The sequence below is a fragment of the Bombus pascuorum genome, chromosome 11 (assembly GCF_905332965.1).
Source record: "Bombus pascuorum chromosome 11, iyBomPasc1.1, whole genome shotgun sequence".
Taxonomy (NCBI): domain Eukaryota; kingdom Metazoa; phylum Arthropoda; class Insecta; order Hymenoptera; family Apidae; genus Bombus; species Bombus pascuorum.
The window spans coordinates 2,706,902-2,726,910 of NC_083498.1; the positions used below are offsets into that span (position 1 = coordinate 2,706,902).

Sequence of the window (20,009 nt, forward strand, 5' to 3'; positions counted from 1 at the left end):
ATGAAGGGAAACAACGTTATTATTGAAAACACTAACGGAAAATCGTATTGATTCTTTTTATTACATATTCAAATTTAATTTATTACATATATATATATATATATTTATATATCGTTGCGTGGCCTTTTCAAGATTTGGGAAATTTAGCGAGATTGAAGCTCGTGGAGTGCCGAAGCACTATCTATTATAAGATATCTATGAAAAATAGATACGAAATTTGAGAGTGATCATAGTTGTTACTAATACATAATTTTGACATTTAATTGATCTATTAATAGATCAAATTTATTAATTTGTTAAATAACTTTTGTTCGTTACCTCAGCTATACTGCTATACAGTTAAATTCGCGGCGCTAGAATTTACCCTATTGTCATACAAGATATTCACGCTAAAGGGAGCCACAGGTTTACACCAGTTCACAACAATATTTGATATCTTATAGAACCATAAATATGTTAAAACTTTAAGGCGAATTTACAATAATGTTACTATGTGCGAACTGGGAGTGAAATAGATTTTCACTAGATTATATAGATAAATTTGTATTTCTTTCGTGGCAAACAAGCGTTCTTCCGGTTTGGGCTACGGATTTGGACTGTTGTCGGTAAGTTCATTGAAATCAAAATCGATTTTAATCGTACTTAAAGAAATAATCTCGGCAGAAATTTTATGTTAAAATCATGTTACTCTTTCTCTAATATATAAATATGAATATCTTTATGTTTTGAAAACGAATATTAATTGTAGTTGAAATAGTGACAGTAACTAACCTATAACTGTTTGTTATTTACATTCAACATACCACATGATTTTACTATGAGCTATCATAATTGTACTTTATTATAATTAATACAGAGTTATATTTTACATGCACAGCTAACCAACAACAATGAAATTCAATAAACTTGTATCCTCTTCACGCCGAAAAAACCGAAAGAGGCATTTCACGGCACCTTCTCACATTCGGAGGAGACTTATGTCAGCTCCTCTTTCCAAAGAACTTCGGCAAAAATATAACGTTCGTTCTATGCCAATTCGTAAGGATGATGAAGTTCAGGTAGGATAATATTTTATAAATCATTTGAAGATTGAAAAGTGTTTGTATTAAATGTTATAAAACATATTAAGAATAAGTATGTAATCATTTATAAAACCTCATTCATTAAACATTTTTGTTTATTTATTGTTTAAAGGTTGTTCGTGGTCATTATAAAGGCCAACAAGTGGGAAAAGTTGTTCAAGTGTACAGGAAAAAGTTTGTTATATATATAGAAAGAATTCAACGTGAAAAAGCTAACACTGCTAATGTATATGTTGGTATCGACCCATCCAAGGTAGGCACAACTATTTTTTATATTGTTTTTTGGTATATGTGTATTATTAAATTTTGATAAATGATGAACTAAAACCATTCACATAGATTAAAGCACAAAGCTTGTTGGTTTCATTGATATACAAGGGTTCTCCTTTATGTCTATGAAATTGACTTGTTTAGCTTTTTTACTGCAGAAAAGTTGGCACTGATATTATAAAACTTCACCCTTTTTTCCTGATTAAAAAATATTTAATGTTTTCTAATTTAAATCTTTTGTGATTTACAGACAGTGATTGTAAAATTAAAGATGGACAAGGACCGTAAAAAGATTATTGACAGAAGGAGTAAAGGTAGGCTTGCAGCATTAGGCAAGGATAAAGGAAAATATACAGAAGACTCAACTGCAGCCATGGAAACTTCCTAAATTTAAGTCAGTTTCATTTATAAAGTTAAATAAAAACATTAATATTAGAATCTGTGTGTAATACTCCTTTTACTCATTTAATGCTCTTAGTCGTACACTAAAAGGTATTTTAGAATTTAAATACCTTATTTATATTTATACCATAAAATACAAGTATGAAAGTAAATGCTTGGTAAAAAATAAAGGTGCACATATTTATAAAATTCTTGTTACATTTATATATATAAAAACAATCATGTATTGCTATTGTCTGATATTTATACATTCTAGAAACTACATGTCGCAATATAAATTCTGTCCTTTCTAAAATACTACTTCAATATATAAATTCCTTAATTAATCTAAAAATTACAGAAACTCCTAATTTCCTACATGTACAATATTTATATAAAATATTTTATTCATCAATATTTAAACACCTTTTTTTGAGTGATAGATTTTGCTTTGTTTGGAAGTGTCTCTTTCTTGAGATCATCTCATCTTTGATTTCATCAGAAGAATCAATATTGTGATTAGAACAATGATCTGAGAATTTTGCATGCGAGTTTTTTGTAACTTTTTCTCGTACTACGATTCTTGCTGTTGGTTTAATGTTTACTGAAAAGAGAAGAGAACCAATTAATAAAAGAAGCATATTTTTTTAATAATATTGATTTAAGTATTTATCAATTTACTTATTACATACCTATTTTGTAAGGTTTTTTTCGTTTTCTAGTACCAAGAAAACAAGATACATTATCTATATTTTTATATTCAACTCTGTACTTTTGTTTTCCAAGTTTCAATGTTTTTTCTGTGAAAGCTATTTTACTCTGCAGTAACTGATTTTCAAGTAGCTAGATATAACAAAATATAATTTTTTCAATAATATAGTACATATTGGATTGGGCAATTATATCATGACATATCATACCTTAGATGGAATGTCTATAATAAAGACTTCATCATCTTCTTCTACATCTCTGAGCGTAAAGGAAGGCTTTGTTGTTTCAACCAATAAATTTTCCTTTTCTATAAATTCCTGTAACTTTAAGAGGGCAAAGAATAAGAAAAAATTAACAAAATATAGAGGTGTAATATAAGAGAAAATAGAAAAAATAAAATTCTTATTTGTACATTGTATGGTCTACTTGTTGATTCCTTTTTCTCACACTGCATCATATTTTCAATTTTTAGGTCCTTTTCACTTGATGCTTTCGTATGATTTTCTTTGTCAAAATTATGACTTATTGTACAATTTAAATCTGATTTATGTTGAACAGATTTATTACTAGCAAATAATAATTGTTTAGTATCTGGAGATGAATCTTCATTGGTGTTTGAACATTGTTTCAAAATATTATCTTCATCATCCAAGCAATAGTTAGTCTGTTCTGAAAAGTCTGTTTTTTGTATTTTTTTATGAAGCTGGATTGAAATTTCATGGTTAGGATGTACGTTATTATTTTCATTACCTAATATATCAGAAAATTCTGAGGAACGTTTGAATAACTTGTCTCTCATATTTTCAACATTGTAATTTCTATCATCATTCTCACTGGTACTAGAGTCACTGTCAACTAAATTTAATCTCCTTAATTGTTGATATCGTTTTTCAGTTATTGGAGAAGTACTGTCTTTCATTATCAACTTCATTTCCTTTACCTCAGGTTTTTCATCACAAAAATCATTTATGCTTAATTCTTCTGATTCAATATTTTCACTAACCACAGATATATCACACATTATTTTATACTTTTTATTAACAACTTCTGTATGAGTAACTTTGGGTTGCAATTTATCTGTTTGTATCTTTTGTTTGCTTTTTACCTGATTTGTATCTATATTTTCATTTGCAAGTAATATTATATCTTTAGAAGTATTAGATTTCGAGTTATCATCATCGTCTATTAAGTTATTTTTAGAGTTTACTATGGAAGAAGTATTTGATGTATCTTCTTCTTCTTCTGTTTGAGTTCTATTTTTAAATTTCTTATAATACTTTTTTCCACGTTCTAAAATTTCTTCCTCCGTATCTTCATCGATACCTGAGTCTTTTAGTTGGTATGTGTTACCAATAACTGAGGGCATGTTCATAAATGTTTCTGTAATGTTTAGGTCTCTTTCTACCTGACTAGGACAATTTTGATCCACAGACATATTTTCACAATTAGTATCACAAATTTCATTAACATTATATAATGAAAATGACAACCTTTTCTGTGTTCTTATGTTAGAACTTTCAAGCATTTTATAACAATAATTTTTATCTGATTGAAATTCTTTACTGATATTATTCACTGTAGGATCTGATTGTTCTAATTTATCATTATTATTTGTTACCTTTTGTACTGTAGTTGCATGGCATGTTATTTCAGTTGAATCTGAAGCTGTGTCACATACATCTTCAACAGTAGCAGTATTTATTTCATCTTTCACTGACACTTGATTTTCTAAATCAACATTTTCTTTAACACAATCTATAAAATATTTATGAGGTGTGTTTGTCTTACTTTGTATATTACTTTGAACATTATCAGTCATTACAGAAAAAGCTTCTTCAGTATCATCATTATCACATGTAAATTTATTTGCATTTATCCCTTTTTTCAAAGAATGAGTTTTTTGAGATTTTCTTTTAACCTTTCGCCATCCTAAATTTATAGGTGACATACTTCTAGGTCTTTTTATGACTGTTTTTTTAGATTTTACATCAGATATAAAATCATCTTCATTAGTCTCAGATTCTATTTCATAAGGATATCTTTTATTCTTTTTTAACGTCTCTTTTACATAATTTGATAAAGATACATCAGATTTGTATAAAATACTATAATCATCTTCAGTGAAAGTGTCATTGCAATCTGTTTCACTGTCATCTGACATATTTCGAAGAACTGAAGTCTTCATTTGAATATATTGGCTATATGTCTTTATGCTTTGATACTGTTTAATTGCAGCATTCATAGCTTTATTTCTGCGACGTAATCTTCTACATGGTACCAGTTTATGTAATAAAGAGAAATCTATCATTCTGTTTGCAACTGTATTTGGTACTATATTCCATGTAATTTCGTCAGATTCCATAGTGTAGCTTTTCACTAACCTAATATCTGTAACATTAGAAAACACTTTTTATAGAATATTAATTACATTTAAAGATAATCGATATCTCAAATTAATAGGTATAGAAAAATGATTACTTGAATTACAGTTTACAATAATACAGCCTAAAAAATGTATCACTTCACAAATAAAGCTGACACGCAAGTACAACCCAATGAAATGAATTAGATTTTAGAGGTTAGGAAACTTTATGCACATGTAACATGTATATATGTATACATACAATTTAAAACTCCATGTTACCTTTTTAACATTTTTTTTAGTGAATTCATACTATTCCTTTATATATAATATTTAATTAAAAACAGTTTTCTAGCCTTTCAAAAACTATACGTAAAACACATTTTCAATCGTTGCGATAAAAGTGATCAAAAATATATTTATACATCAGTCAATCGTAAAATTAAATAAAAAGGTAGACAAATTTAGAATATAATTATTAAAATTAATATGAGCTTTCATAAAACATCTAGAATTTAGCGAAATACATTTTTTAACTGATATCAATCACAATTTATTTTATATACGTTTTTCAAAAATACAAGGTGACTCCGTAATTTATGGCGCATTTGGGACCAAGGAGATTCTATGGCTCAAAATAAAACGAATATAAAAAGTAAAATTACGTTAGAAACCTCTTTTCGAATCAAGTTTAAAAATTTGCGAAGTATACCTACATTTGCTTAATTCATGGCTAGACAGAAGTAGATAATCGATAAGAGGTTATTCCACGTGCGAAATTAAGTCGAGAATGTAGAATACAATTTTTTGATCCTCTGAAGCCTCATTTTCGAGAAAATCGAATTTGAAAATTTGTCTAGTACGCGTGTACTCGGTTAATTTTTTACTATTACATACATTCACGTATACATGAATGAGTATGAAAATTGAATGGATCACACATGACGAAATGGAATTGAATTTAAAGAAAAAAATGAATAATAAAGAAAGTTCATTTTACTTTGCATAACAGTTTTTTATTTTTATTATCGGCATATAAAAGTGGAAAGAAAACGCTATCAAAATTATTTGGGAGGCTTACAGGGTTTTAACACCAATAGAATTTTTGTTCTACGAAAATAGGATTCCATACGAAGAAAGAAAGTGTTTCGTTATGAAATTTCTAGTAGAATGTGCATTTGTATACCGGAAGTGTATGGATCGATGAATATAGGTACAAACAATGATGTAAATGAAAGAAAAGTGGAGGGAGTGAAAGGATAGAAGTAAAAGAAAAAAAATAATGAGATTGCCAAAACATTTTATAGTTATTCGTGTGTTCAGATGTATGAGATAAATACTAGTACATATTTCAATGGTAATAACAAAGATAGGATGTTATATACACAAGTAAAAAAATTTTGAAAAATTCTGTTTTAAAGTTTAGTGATGCAGTAAGTAATAGAGTGTGAGAGAAAGAGGTGCAAAAGCGCAGAAAGAACGCCGTCACGAACCGCAAGCGTAAACGGTCGAAAACCGATTTCAAATAGAAATTGATTATAGATCCTCTATAGATGATTAGTTAGAGTCGATCGAGTGATAGAATAAAAAAATCATTCAACTTTCATATTTTCACTTATTCTTTAAAAGAATTAAAAGAAACTGATGGAATTCAGGGAAAGATGATTCGGGAGTTTTTTTGGATCGTGAAAGTGTTAGGTGAACGATAGTCTTTGATTGACAAATTAGAAAGATAAATTGAAATTTGTATGAATTGATGAAAAGAAAATCTAAGAATGCACCAAAACAGAAAAAAGAAAAAGCGAGTGAATTACGGTGTAAGGGCAGTCGAGGTATTGCGTGGAATGAAGGGATTTGGCTTTACGATCTCGGGACAACAACCTTGCATATTGAGCTGTATCGTTCCAGGAAGTCCAGCGGATATCGCTGGATTACGAGCCGGCGATTATTTAGTATCTGTTAATGGCCACAATGTTAGCAAACTGCCCCATGACGATGTTGTGCAATTAATTGGTCGTTCAAAGGGTATTTTAAAGTTGCAAATAGCTGAAAATTATTACTCTGATTCCTCTGACGAAGAAGGTGTAACAGCAGTACGTTGCAAGCCCAAATATATTCATAAACCTCGTGCAAGTAATATGGGAGCACTACAATTACAATGTAGAGTTGCAAAAGTTGTGCGAGATTTACAAAGTGGTGCTATGTTTGATGTAGCAGGAAAAACACCACCTGAATTGCAAAGCCATGGAACTTACTGTAATTTACATTATCATTGGGATATGTCTAGTCCTCTTCCACCACCACCACCGCCAGCATCTCATAAAAGAGATTCTGAGAAAATAGTGCATAGAACAGTTGTTGGTTACCTCGGAACTATAGACATTCCAAATCAATTGCATCCATCTTGTATGATGCAGGTAATTTTGATAACACTATCATTAATATCTCTTAATTCTGTGTAAACACTAAGTTATCCTTGAATCTGATCTAATATGATTTCATTAATTCATATTTATTTTTCTAGGTATTGAGAAAATGCATCAAACGGTTGAAAGCTGAGAAAAGAAATCCAACCACAGTATTGTTAACAATACATGTAGCAAATATAAAACTCACCAATTCAGAAAATCGTGTTATAGCAGAATATCCATCCTATAGAATAATATTTTGTAATTCCTTTTCTGAACAAGATAAACAATATTTTGGGATATTAACTAAATCTGTTAAAGATAAAGAAAATATTGTTTCCAATTCCTGCCATGTTTTTACAATATACTATAAATTAATTGATCATATAGTACATTCTAGTGTGTGCAATATATTTGGTTTTACATGCACCAAAACTTCTGAACTAAATGTATGTCAGGAATTTCCAGACAGTTGCAATGGTCTGATTGGTGCTATACAAACTTTGTACATATCAGATTCAACAGCTACTGACACAAATCCATATAATGAGATGAGGAGACATCAAGAAACTGCTTCTCCGCAACCAAGCAATATAAGTACATCAACAGCTCATTCGAGTAATAGTGATTCTGGAATTGGCTATAAGGATGATTGTACAAGTCGATCAGATAAAAATATTGTACAAAATATTCCTCGAAGAAGATGTCCAACTTTGGAATATAGGGTATGTTGATTAAAATGCTCATAGCAGTTAACTCAGTTAATATTAAATGGATTGTGGGATTTAGATTGTAATAACACTATTCTATAATATTTGTTACTTAGTTAGTAAATATATATTCAAATGTATGTAGTCCTTTTTTTGTTATTTAAAATATAAAGTTTTTCATGGATACACCTGTTACATTTTGTCATTCTATCTATCTGAGTTCTAAAAAAATTTTAATGATTGTAATATGGGTATTATTCAATCCATTATGGTTATAAAAAAAATACTTAAAATATATGGTAGAGTTTGAACTATTTTTATAACTATTCTAAATTGAACAGTTTTCATTTTACTTAATAAATAAAGATCTGCTTCTAATTAACATGATATGTGTTTAGGATGCGTGTGAATATTCGTCGAGATCGTACGGTAACGAAGCTGTAGATTTGAGGCTAACGGTACGAGCTGTATCGAAAACATGTTGGAACGAAACAAATAAATTGTGCAAAGATAGTCTGGAATTGCCTCGTGAAAATGTGATGTTTAATGATTTTTGCAATGGCATAAGTACGTGTTCGGAAGCGATAGAAAATTCCGACATGAATTCCGACATGAATTCCGATATACAAAAGGGGACGAAGAGGGGGGACTTGCCCACCTGTCCATTGCCATCTGCTTCAACAGTTAAGCAGGGGTTGCTTAGTTCGTCCGTTGGCTCTCTTGTGTCCGTTTGCACCACCGCAATGCTGCACGGTTTAAAAGATCCTGTTGAGACGCCCGGTGATGCCGCGATTAATTCGCAATCACAATTGTTGGGACTTACGAGACTAGCAGAATCAAAAGAAATCGACGTACCAGACAAGTTTAGCCCGAAAGTTTTTTCTGGTATTTCCAAATCTTTAGTGCATAGTTTTGAAGACCTTAATACAAGCATGGATTACGTTCGACCACTGTGCCAAACTTATTCAGATAAATCGGATAATTCACGTCCTTGGGGAAGCTTGCAAGAAATTAGAAACGTTGGGAGCTGTGCGCAGAATATCTGTCTGGTAAGATTTATATTTGTTATTTCCAATACTTACTTTTGGTAACGCGGTCTACAATGTGGGGGATTCGGGATCAGATCGTGTTTGGGGCCCTGTTTGGGGTTTTCAAAAAATCTAAGAAAGTTAATGGATACTTATTATAACATTTCTATTATAATATCCAATAAGTTTTAAAATGGAATATTTATCTCAAATATCGGGTCCGATATTGTTCTCATTGGGGGCATAAACGTCTCACGTTATACACGAAAGATTAATTGGTTCTTAAATGAGTTATCAATTTACAATTTGAGATTATTGCAATAAATGGAATACAAATGAAAAAGGAGAGAGAAATTTAAATATTTGCATTAAATGAAAGAATAATGCCTGAAATTGCAAATAGGGAAAAAGAAATATGAGAACAGAGGGGAAGCACGAGTAAATGAGTGAGTTCTATGAATAAGTGAGCGAGATAATACACGAGTATGAGAGTATGTGTGAGCGAGTGAGCGAGCGAAAGAAGAAGAAAAAAAGAAAGAATGGTGGGAATTAGAGTATCATATTTCGGTTCGATAGTTTTACAATTTTTGGATAAAATAAGAAAAATAATTTTACGAAAGAAATCGAATAAGTAAATAGAAGTAGCAAAGAAATATTTAGTATGAATAAATGAAGGTACCGACGGATAAACCGACCGACCGACTGAGCTTGAAACTTGGAAAGGAGAGGGAAAGAGAAAGAGAAGGAAATGAAGTACGAGCGAATATACCCGTAGCGGTAGTGCACATGAGAGTGACATATTACACACAAAATGAACGTGACGCTGTCGTGCAATAGTTACAATGTTGATTAGTATAGAATCATGGTTGAATTAATTATTTAGAAAAATTGATTGAATAATCGTTCATGTAAATTATCGGTTCGATTGTAAGAAATCGATCGGTCGATCGTGTCGGTTCTGTCGGTGTACGTCGTGTTCGGCTGACCATTGGATTGAACAGACACCGTGTGTGGAATCATAATTGTCAACGGGTGCATCGCTGCAGTTGGGCGGAGCCCTTATTATTACGAGCATACCGCGATCTTGTTTTGATAGTTAATACCAAAGAAAATTATTTCCTGGACTGTATTATGTTTATATAAGTATTTTTATATTTCCTTCGATAAATGGGATCGTTACGCGTGTACACGAAGGAATACGATCTTCGATCACGACATGGATACCGTGGTGAAATCGGTATGTACGACACGGTCAATATTTTATGGAATTACTAGGAGATCATCTAATGGATTCTAGTTCGACGTTCTTTATTTTTTCAAAGTTAATCAGTTGTTTACATTAAAGAAGTGACAAAGTGAAATCGAAGAGCATTCTCGCTATTGTTATTTTATAAATCAGAACAGAAAATGAAATTTTAATGATTTGATCTATGATCAATAGTCGACAACGTCAAATCGATATATTACGTCGATACGTTATACTGTTACACCGATACGTATTGTTATCGTTCTAATAATTAAAATTAATTATGATTTCGCGCCCTCTTCAATCTTTTTACAATTATATTTTCCTTAATTCTATTTCAATCATTTGTGATTATGATGTACTTGTTCAAATCTTATCAATGATTGATATATATTAAATAAGTGACTCAGATATTTATGGTTGCATATTTTTGTTGTCGGGAATGTTACGAAACAGGGAGGAAATAGATTTATTAAGAATTAGTTATTATTACGTACAATTATAAGTATTTTTCGTTTTTACGTTAGCTTTTCTTGTTTAGTATATTTTGTTACATAGAAGTATACAAACATAAGATATAATTATTCTCTCTCTTTTTACTTTTGAATTCATAATTATAAATATTTAACATTCTTAAAACGACTTATATACAGTTGCTTAATTATAGCTGTAGTACAATGGATTAGATTGACTATTATACGAATTCGAGTTAATGTATAAAAGACCATGAAGTTCTATTGGCAAGTAAATTAAATGTTATATAATAACAATTATTAAAGACCGTATAGAGTTAATGATTATATCTATTTCATACCTTTTTTTTGTTCCTTGATTTATTCTTATAATATTTGTAATATTTGTTATATTTGCAATACTTGTATATAATAATCGTAATATTCGTAACGTTCGTATAAGGCTGAAGGCGCACGCGCTTGGTCGTTTCCCCTATGACTCGTTTAATCCCATTTAACGACGTTATCAATAAAATATAATTTTTTTTAATGCTTCTTTCACACAGCACGGTAGTACACAATTATGCGATAAGAATACCGATTGTAAAAACATACATGCATGGGCCAATGGTTTTGAAAAATTACTAGAAGATCCAAAAGGTTTACAAACATTCGCGGTAAGAATAAAATTTTATTTTCACTAAATAAATAAACATTGCGTATTTTTCTAATACCTTTTTTCTTTTCATAATTTAGGAATTTCTAAAAAAAGAATTTAGCCATGAAAATATCTACTTTTGGGCTGCTTGTGAGAGATACAAAGATACTAAAGATGTTACTACAAGACGTAAGTTGGCAAATCAAATTTACCAACGTCATTTGTCCACTACAGCAGCTGAACCTGTAAATGTTGATAGCCATGCAACTGGCCAAATAACGCAAGAACTTCTTAGTGAAGCACCTGCTGACCTTTTCTTACAGGTGTTCATGACATGTTTTTTTATTTTTCTGTTCAATTCTACAACTGTGTTTATTACCATTATTAACATTATATTAGTTGTTCTTTATTAATAGAAATCGTTAGTTTGTATTTTATTTTCAGGCTCAAAAACAGGTTTTTAATCTAATGAAGTTTGATAGTTATCCGAGATTTTTAAGATCTGATTTATATCGTCGTTGTGTAGAAACAGGAAATTCCATAACTGGAGTAGAAGATTGTGATTTAAATCTTACCAGTTCTCCTAGTGTAAAGCTAAAGAAGAGTCACTCAGATGCAGAAGATCGATGTAGAAAATCTATTCTTCCATGGAATAGAAAAAACAGGTACTGATAATAAATAGTATTTAATAAATATTAATTGAAAACAAGTGTTATCAGTGTATATTCGTCATAGTAATGTCTTTTTAGATCTAAATCAAAAGATCGTGGGGAATCTGAATATAATAAAGGCCCTAATAGAAATGAGACCATATATAAGAGCTTTACAACTATGAAAAGAGAAGCAGAAGGTAATAACAACGACGACAGTATTTCTATATCTAGCAGCAGGTCTTCATTAGCATCATGGGATTTGGCATTAAGACAATCATTCCACAAACATGTAAGTATTCTTCCTTTTTCTTTTACATTGTGATTAAAAATAAACTTAGAAACTATTTTGTTTGGTAAAGCAATTATATCGAAGGCAAGTATAACCATTGTATGTGTTAGTTTTACTTGTAATGCAAGTGTGTAGTAGATATTTTGGTATTGCAACTATGCGCAGATGTTTGTTGAAAGCTAATGTTAGTGTTATTAAGCACACATTTAATTTCGAATCTACAAAGTTGTTGTATGTATAACTTGTAGTCTTTATCGTCCTACGAAGGACAGTCAAATGAAACGAAAGAAGTTCGTGCCAAATGTACCGGGTTATGTCGGGTAATATTACCCGATGGATCGACTACGGTTGTGCCAACTAGCCAAATGGAGAGTATTAAAGATGTGGTTACGCGCCTCCTTGATAAAAGAGCTCTTCGATATTCTAACTATGACGTTCTAATCCTTGCTACAGATGAGGTTTGTGATCTCTTGTATTTATTTAATGCATCTTTTAAGATTATCGCTCAAAACTAATAAAATAATTTGTTGACGTTAAACATGCTATTTATAGGACGTGCTTCTTTCTTGCACATAGTCTGATTGAATGAAATGATAAGGTTGAATGGTATAACGATTGTAGGAGATTATTGTTTTATGAGAATTGTTATGCATGCATTTCTGGCGTAGCTTTTGTAGTTGGGCACATTTGCATTAAACTTGATGTAAAATATACGTATTTTATGTATGCCGTACACGCATAATTTATAATCTAGTATAAACAATCCAATCGAAACGAACATTCGTTGTACTTGTTATTACCTATACAGTATTAATATCTGAAAATGATAAAAAATTTCTTGTGTTTTCAGACCATAGATACAAAATATCCATCATCGGTACTGGCTGGTCAAGAAGTGGAAGTTGTACCAACGAAAATATTAAAAGTCGATTTACCTTCCCGTCGAGTGATAACTGTGATTGCACATAAAGGCAGAACTCTTAAAGATGTACTAAGGCCACTTCTAAATAAGTATGGTTTTAATTTAGAAACTATTACTGTATGGAGTGAAAACCACCGTGTTTGTACGGATGTACAGGCTATTGATGCTCCTGCAAGGCTAATTTTGACTAACATAAAGGATCAAGGTAATAAAAATGTTGGAATATAATAAGTTATAAGAAATTGGTAAAAAATTAACTGTTGAAATAATTTGAGGGGAAACATTTTTGTAGATCCACAGAAAGAATTGAACACAGTTAAATACACTCATGATGGATCAAATTCTCAATCCACTCTAGACGAAATCACAAATAGAGTATTTGAAGAGCTTTTGGTGGGCAAAGGCGCGAGTAAATATCATTACAATGATGGTTCATGTAAGGTAAGAAATGAATTTATTTATCTAAATAATTATCTGAAAAAATTAATTGCTTTTTATTTATGGGTTCTTTTATTTTCTGGGATATAGTCTGACGATCAACGTTCTGAGGGTTCCTCTATCTTGCCAAGTAAATTTTTTCTTCGAGATTCTACAATGCATGGAAAAAAGAAGGTATGGTAGATGCCTGTTATTTTATATGTCTACTTACATTCAGTGTACATGTTACTTTTGAAGAGCGATTTTTATATATCCATATATTTTAATGTTAAAGGGAGGGAAGCCTAAATGTAATATGAATGAAAAAAGCAACGTGAACGATTATGTTTCCGAAGAAACTGCCAAATCTCATCCTCCTTTAATAGCAAAATGGCGGAACGGGGTAAAACTGCAATTACCGGGAAAATTCGACGGCGAAGGTAAATTATATATCATAGTACGTGAATAGTATTGCTAATAATACAATTAGAAATATCTGCGATTCTTTATTCAAGTATAGGATGATATTTATATTTATATTTATAGATTTATACGAAGGTTTAAAACGGGCACAAAGATCTAGATTAGAAGATCAGAGAGGCACAGAGATCAATTTTGAATTGCCAGACTTTTTAAAGGTAAACAAAAAACGAAACTTATATGTTCTGGGGTATAATAATACGTATTTTTTTAATGGTACCAAACATTTTCATAAAGCATATTGTCAGTTATCGTAGTAACGTTTTTAAATACATTTCATTTTTGAAATTTTTATTATGCGTTGCGTTTCGACCCTTAAAGCTATGAAATTACTGATCAGAACAAGGAAAATGGTAAGCCGACGGATCGCAACAAAGTTCGAAGACCTAGGATAATATCTACCAATTGCGAAGCAAATGCCAAGTTTTACAGTTCGATTCACGAACGACAAAACTGTGGCGGACATGATCAAAATACGACAACAACAACAACAACACCTATAACAACATCAACCGCAACGACGACGTTGGCTTCAGCAAAGAATGGAGATCTTGATAAACGATTCCATGTATTGGCTACTGGAAAGGAATTGCAGAGTAAGTCATCAGATAGTTCGTTCATATTAGATACAACTTTGACGGACGGAGATCGGACCGTTATAGAGAATGGATCTTGCTCCCGAAGTACTGCTTTGGATTCTTTCGATACTCAAGTCAACTCGTTAAGTGTAATGAAATCATCGAAACCTCCACCCCTTCCGCCGAAGCCAAAAAATCTTGTAACATGCGCAACAAAAAGTGGGTATATCATGTCTTCGAAATCTTTACCAAAGTCAAATTGTGCCGTTTCTTTAAGTCCAACCGAATTTACTCGGAAAAATATTTTATAACATATTGCATTAGGGAAACGACATTCACATATTTTTGTATCTAGAATACATAAAATATACCACAAAACGAGCAAAAGTGCTTTCTAATCAATTTTATATGTATCATATGCATTGCTACATATTTGAAGCAAAATGGTAATAAGGCGAAAAAGTTTGTATTTGTAGTATTATTCAGAACTTATTACCATTACGATTACGATCTTGTATCATACCACTTTGCCTCGATCGGTGGTAAAAGGTGCCCGATCCTCAAAGATGCCTTTATTCTAACGATATTCACAACGTATTTTTAATCATAAAAAAATTGTAGTATAAACTTATTTATGATGTTTTTACAGTACAGCTGTTACTCTCCTGGTTATACAGGACATATATTTTATTATTGTAATTTATAGTGAATGAATATTGTTATACGTAAACGATGGAAAAAATATTTGAGATTTTATGCACATTAAATAAATTATATAAACTTTGTTTTATAGAAGCGTTTCTTTTGTTTTTGTGTTCATTCAATATTTATTCCGATACAAATAACGGAGGAAAATTTTCATAGTCGTGTAAATATATCTTCGGCGCACATAGGAACATGTGTTCAACGGTTTTCTGTCTCCTTTGTATTTTTGATTTCTTGATTTATTTCCTTGCGCTTTTGTAGGTGGCGTTATATGCAATGATAATATATTTACGCGGGCTTGTCATCATTGTCAGTTTGTTTAGCTCGATATACGAGTCAACGAAGTTCGATTTGATTATCGTGTTTCGACCAACGAAATTATATATGTATCTGACGTTAGTTTTTGATATGTTGTTCTACCATGTTAAAAGAGAATCGTTACAGTTAATTAGTACAAAGTGTAAAAAACTTGATTTTTCAATATTTCAAGTTGGAAACTTTTGTACAAAAGTCTTGTAAATAAAGTCTGATCAAAGAAAGGTAAGTAACTGAAAGATTAATTTAAAGATATATTTACAGATTATTTTATTTTCCTTAAATATTACTTCGTTACTATTAAAGCAGAATGTTTCGTCCTATAAAAGATAATAAGAAATCATCTTAAATTATTTAATGTTATTATCACCTAACCCTACACAGTGTAAATACGCTATCCGATTCTTATCCTTTGTTCCATTCGTTCTGTTACTGTTCAAAGACGATTCTCTGTCATTCAATGATTATAAATGAGATATAATGTAGCATGTATATAAGAATAATTAAACCATTAAATTAAAAATACAATAGAACACATTTTTTATTGATAGTGTGAAAACTATTTTACTATTACGAAATTTCTCAAAATTTCTTACTCTCAACTTTTACTTTTTGAAGATTTTATCTTTTATCATTCGTTCCGTGTATCAAATAGTTACAATGTAATACAAAAGAGTTATATATAATTAGTGAAATTTAATATTATATTGTCTATTATATTATACGTATTAAATGTATCGACGAAGTAAGCAAGGGGAACACGTTTGTTGCTCTGTTCAAATCTTTTATTGTCAAAGTGTTTTTCGATGCGTTCGGGATTGATTAATTAGGTTCATACATGTATTATTAAAGAGGTAAAAAATAAGATACTCAAACCTTTTATTGTTGATATCGGTCAGATTTGATATTTACGACTGATAAGAGATGAACGTATAATTAATTGCTTCTAATTCTAATTGCAGGTTAAGTATAAGAAAAATTCACAAGATACTGCACATTAATTCGTGAAACAGTTTTTATTCGAAAGTTTGATTGGATAGCTATTTAGACTGAGAGAACAAAGTAAATAATTAAAAAATATTTTAGTTTAATATTATTATATTATATTATATATAATATAATAATGTTATAATTCAGAATATAATATTGAGTTCGTTCTTCGCCCTTCATTATTTATCATTTTATCATTAAATTCGTGCTTCTTCAAATTCTCACGTAGATTCTAGATACATCTCTTCTATATTTCCGTTTGCAGATTATTTTTGATTCGTAGTCCTCGTAAGGGCACGTAAAACCTATTGGTTTAGACGCATTGAAAGTGTTGAAAAAATTGGACGCACAAGAGATACGATGTCTGGTTGTAAACATGTGTCTGTATTATCGTGCATTACTGAAATAGACGAATGTTCACCGGATAAACGTCAAGAGCAAACAGCAACATTCGTGTCACCAATTTCCGGAATTGTTCGTAGCTTGATGAACTCCGCGCTCTCACCGCGCAATTATTCGAATTGCAAGAACAATGTAATCGATGAGAATGTAGTAGGTAAGCAAAATGAATACTTGCAAAACTACAACAGTACAGTGTCTCAAAAAATACATCGGCATATTTTAGTCATCAGATTTGTATAAAGAATAATTTTTCGTATACATATGTTTCTAACGCATAATTGATAAAGTGGGAGCTATAAAACCGTAGTAATTTTCATTTTCACAATAATTTGGAAAATACCCTCTCCTAGCACTACATAGTTAATTAATGTATAACTTAACAACTATATAGCGATGTATTACCCGAATTACCTACAATACTACTTTTTATAAGTTTCTAAATATTTCTATTTATAAAAATGACCATCATAACAATTATGAGTTAAGTCTCATTTTTGGTTCATAAATTACTCATATTTGGTTAATTATCGATAATAAAAAAAATGTTGAAGTTGTGTAGAGAAAACTGCAAGTGGAGGGGAGTGTGATTAAGGTGGAATAGAGTGGGGGTAAAGAGCAACGTGGTGGGGATATGAAATAAGCTATTCACATTGGAACGAGAATAACGGAATAAATACGTTATTTTGCGCAAACAGCAAATTAATGCAGAACAATTTGCAATGATTGCTTCAATACATAAGTAATGTTCTCATATATATTTATTTTTCCGTTTATTTTGAAACAAAAAATCATCTGGTAGAACTAATGGTGAACCAATACGAAATGACTGACTTCTTTGATCAGAAGGAAAGCTGTTTGGATTGACAAAAAAATCTGATTAGTAATTCGGTTTATAACCGTTAAAGGTTGCCAATCAAAACTTGGAGGTTCAGATTGCAAGACCTGCCTTACCGGCTCCACGAGAAATGCTAATACACCGAAACCCTCGAGAATACAAAAACCTGAGATACCCCTCACACCTTATAGGCTCTTATAGATTCTCGAAACCCTTTACCATCTCTTCGTCATTTTCTCTCTTCTTTCCCCTCCTTCTTTAATTTCTTTCACTCCATACGTCCACGTCGTCTTCCCCTTCCTATAATCTTTTTTTGCTTCTCCGCTCCACTTTTTTTCTTCTTGATCGACTTTATATTTATTCGAATATTTTAATTTGACATTTTCTTTTATTGTTCGTTCCGTAGTTATGGTAAAGATGCGTAGCGTTTGAGACAGTTTGAAACGTTGGAAACAGACGTTTATCGTAACTCGCGATGCGGAAGAGCAAGAGCGCGGTGAAACGTATTTCGTTAGCAGCTGTGTTATTCCCTGAACGGTGACCTTTGTTTAATCGCCATTTGTGCTTTATCATATATTACGCGCTGATGCACGCGCGTGTATAATCACACACGTTATCAGAAATATCTATTTAACGTATAGTCCGTCTTTTTCCCCTCTACTTACTTGCTGTGTTTTTAAGGTTTCCTTTTTTTATTAGTATTGTATAGTAAACAAAAGGGCAACAACCAGAATACTTGTGCACTAATTAATACTATCAATGAATTGTTAAGTGACAAGTTGTAGGCTATAGAAGTAAGCATAAAAGTAATTTTATAATTGTATGTCAAATAAGATGATTGGATTATTTGTAATTTGTAAAATTTGATCGTAAATTTTTATGTTTTATTATCAAACATATTCCAATTATGTGAGAGAATCTATTGGTATTGTCAATTTGTAATTTGTAATTTGTTACAAAATATTTGTTCAGATTTCATTAATAATATTGGATCAATTGTGCAAGTACACATAAGACAATACGAGCACAGATAATAAAGCACGTTGTTAATTTTCTCAAATCTTCAAGCAACCATAGGTAGGGGTTTCCCTTATTACCTGTGCTACCCCCTTTTCAAGTATGTTATTCATCGAAGGACGTTGAGAAGAGGAGTGAGAATGTACAATTAATAAGCAACATTATCTCATGTTACCGGAAATTGTTTTGCGATAATTTTTAATTTTGCAATAATTTTGCGTCACTTTGTAAATGTATGAAACGTTCCAATTCGATACCTTGACGGTTCGATGACGGTCATGGTGCAATGGGTTGCACCTGTGTGGTAAACGAGCGATATATAACTCTTTCATTCCATGGTTCGTAACTTATTTGTTAGTAGCTTCTATTTATTCACTTGTTATATATTTGGCTATCCAATTTGTTCATCTTTTTATTCATTATAAAATAATTTTATTATTTAAATAGGATAGAAATAGAAACAAAATACCATGTTGCTTAAAGAAAGAGTATTAATACTGAAGGAGTCTACACGTTAGAAGAATATTAGGAAAATGAAATATTTCATGTTCATCAAGCAGCTATTTATAAAAATTACAATCGGATTCGGTGATATCCAGTTGGCGAGGGTAGTCCGCGCCCTATATATATCTCCTGTCGTTTTTTTGCTAACCGATCAATACTTCTATTGGTCAACCGTCGAATTTTTTCTCATCAACGAAATTGTACAAGTTGTATGAACGCTACTACAGCATAGGGAATTTGTGCGCTTAAGTGTATGATATATAACGTATTACGGTTGCAATGAGCATAGATAAGCTAAGATATGCGATTATATAAATACAATACAAATATACTAGCTTTCTCTATAGTTTAGATAATTGTTATTTTTCTTAATAGGACAAAAAAATGAGGTTGTACCAAAGGAAAGAAAATGGATGAAAAATGAAAGGATGAGGAAAATGGAAAGAAAAGGGATGAGACAGAGAATATATGATCCACGGTAGGAACAACGGGAGCAATTAGGTGTAGTCGGGTACTAGAGCGTTGAACGCAGGAAAACGATGGGGCGCTAACGTGTGCCTCTGGTGTCTCCTGGTATTCCAAGGGGTCGGTACT

At 31.2% G+C, this 20,009-nt stretch overlaps 3 protein-coding genes across 8 annotated transcripts in view; 2 read left to right on the forward strand and 1 right to left on the reverse strand.

Moving 5' to 3' along the window:
• The first annotated feature begins 465 nt into the window (after positions 1-465).
• LOC132911806 (large ribosomal subunit protein uL24) lies at positions 466-1,790 on the forward strand. The gene is made up of 4 exons (XM_060968771.1): positions 466-605; positions 878-1,058; positions 1,195-1,335; positions 1,603-1,790. Exons 2-4 carry the CDS (start codon positions 891-893, stop codon positions 1,738-1,740), a joined length of 447 nt encoding a protein of 148 aa, XP_060824754.1. The 5' UTR covers positions 466-605; positions 878-890; the 3' UTR covers positions 1,741-1,790.
• Positions 1,791-5,593, reverse strand: LOC132911794 (uncharacterized protein PF3D7_1120600-like). Of its 4 annotated transcripts, XM_060968739.1 has the most exons (6): positions 4,923-5,230; positions 3,195-4,832; positions 2,857-3,122; positions 2,654-2,767; positions 2,426-2,576; positions 1,791-2,337 (listed from the first exon to the last, which is right to left on the reverse strand). In XM_060968739.1, exons 2-6 carry the CDS (start codon positions 4,804-4,806, stop codon positions 2,138-2,140), a joined length of 2,343 nt encoding a protein of 780 aa, XP_060824722.1. In that variant the 5' UTR covers positions 4,807-4,832; positions 4,923-5,230; the 3' UTR covers positions 1,791-2,137. The 4 variants fall into 4 exon arrangements, with proteins under 4 accessions (XP_060824722.1, XP_060824721.1, XP_060824720.1 ...); XM_060968738.1 differs by lacking the exon at positions 4,923-5,230 and adding an exon at positions 5,523-5,593 and having other exon boundaries at positions 2,857-4,832; XM_060968737.1 differs by having other exon boundaries at positions 2,857-4,832; positions 4,932-5,230.
• The window catches only part of LOC132911792 (uncharacterized), a 39,581-nt gene continuing 25,106 nt past the window's right edge, over positions 5,535-20,009 (forward strand). Inside the window, exons 1-14 of one of the 3 annotated variants that reach the window (XM_060968729.1) lie at positions 5,537-7,223; positions 7,331-7,939; positions 8,323-8,973; positions 11,217-11,327; positions 11,407-11,631; positions 11,735-11,973; positions 12,058-12,250; positions 12,499-12,708; positions 13,101-13,377; positions 13,465-13,613; positions 13,701-13,784; positions 13,885-14,029; positions 14,136-14,227; positions 14,410-14,665. In XM_060968729.1, the coding sequence (XP_060824712.1) occupies positions 6,582-7,223; positions 7,331-7,939; positions 8,323-8,973; positions 11,217-11,327; positions 11,407-11,631; positions 11,735-11,973; positions 12,058-12,250; positions 12,499-12,708; positions 13,101-13,377; positions 13,465-13,613; positions 13,701-13,784; positions 13,885-14,029; positions 14,136-14,227; positions 14,410-14,665 (3,883 nt within the window). In that variant the 5' untranslated portion in view covers positions 5,537-6,581. Of the gene's footprint in view, positions 7,224-7,330; positions 7,940-8,322; positions 8,974-11,216; positions 11,328-11,406; positions 11,632-11,734; positions 11,974-12,057; positions 12,251-12,498; positions 12,709-13,100; positions 13,378-13,464; positions 13,614-13,700; positions 13,785-13,884; positions 14,030-14,135; positions 14,228-14,409; positions 14,666-20,009 lie in introns of all 3 variants that reach the window. The other 2 variants (XM_060968730.1, XM_060968731.1) reach the window with 2 other exon arrangements.

Bases quoted from the DNA above. Each gene is read 5' to 3' on its own strand.
- LOC132911806 (XM_060968771.1), top strand. From the start codon at position 891: ATGAAATTCAATAAACTTGTATCCTCTTCACGCCGAAAAAACCGAAAG. The intron at 1,059-1,194 runs GTAGGATAATAT...TATTGTTTAAAG, and splicing joins GTAAGGATGATGAAGTTCAG to GTTGTTCGTGGTCATTATAA. The intron at 1,336-1,602 runs GTAGGCACAACT...TGTGATTTACAG, and splicing joins TTGGTATCGACCCATCCAAG to ACAGTGATTGTAAAATTAAA.
- LOC132911794 (XM_060968738.1), bottom strand. From the start codon at position 4,806: ATGGAATCTGACGAAATTACATGGAATATAGTACCAAATACAGTTGCA. The intron at 2,768-2,856 runs GTACAAATAAGA...GCCCTCTTAAAG, and splicing joins CAACAAGTAGACCATACAAT to TTACAGGAATTTATAGAAAA. The intron at 2,338-2,425 runs GTATGTAATAAG...TTCTCTTTTCAG, and splicing joins AAAAAAACCTTACAAAATAG to TAAACATTAAACCAACAGCA.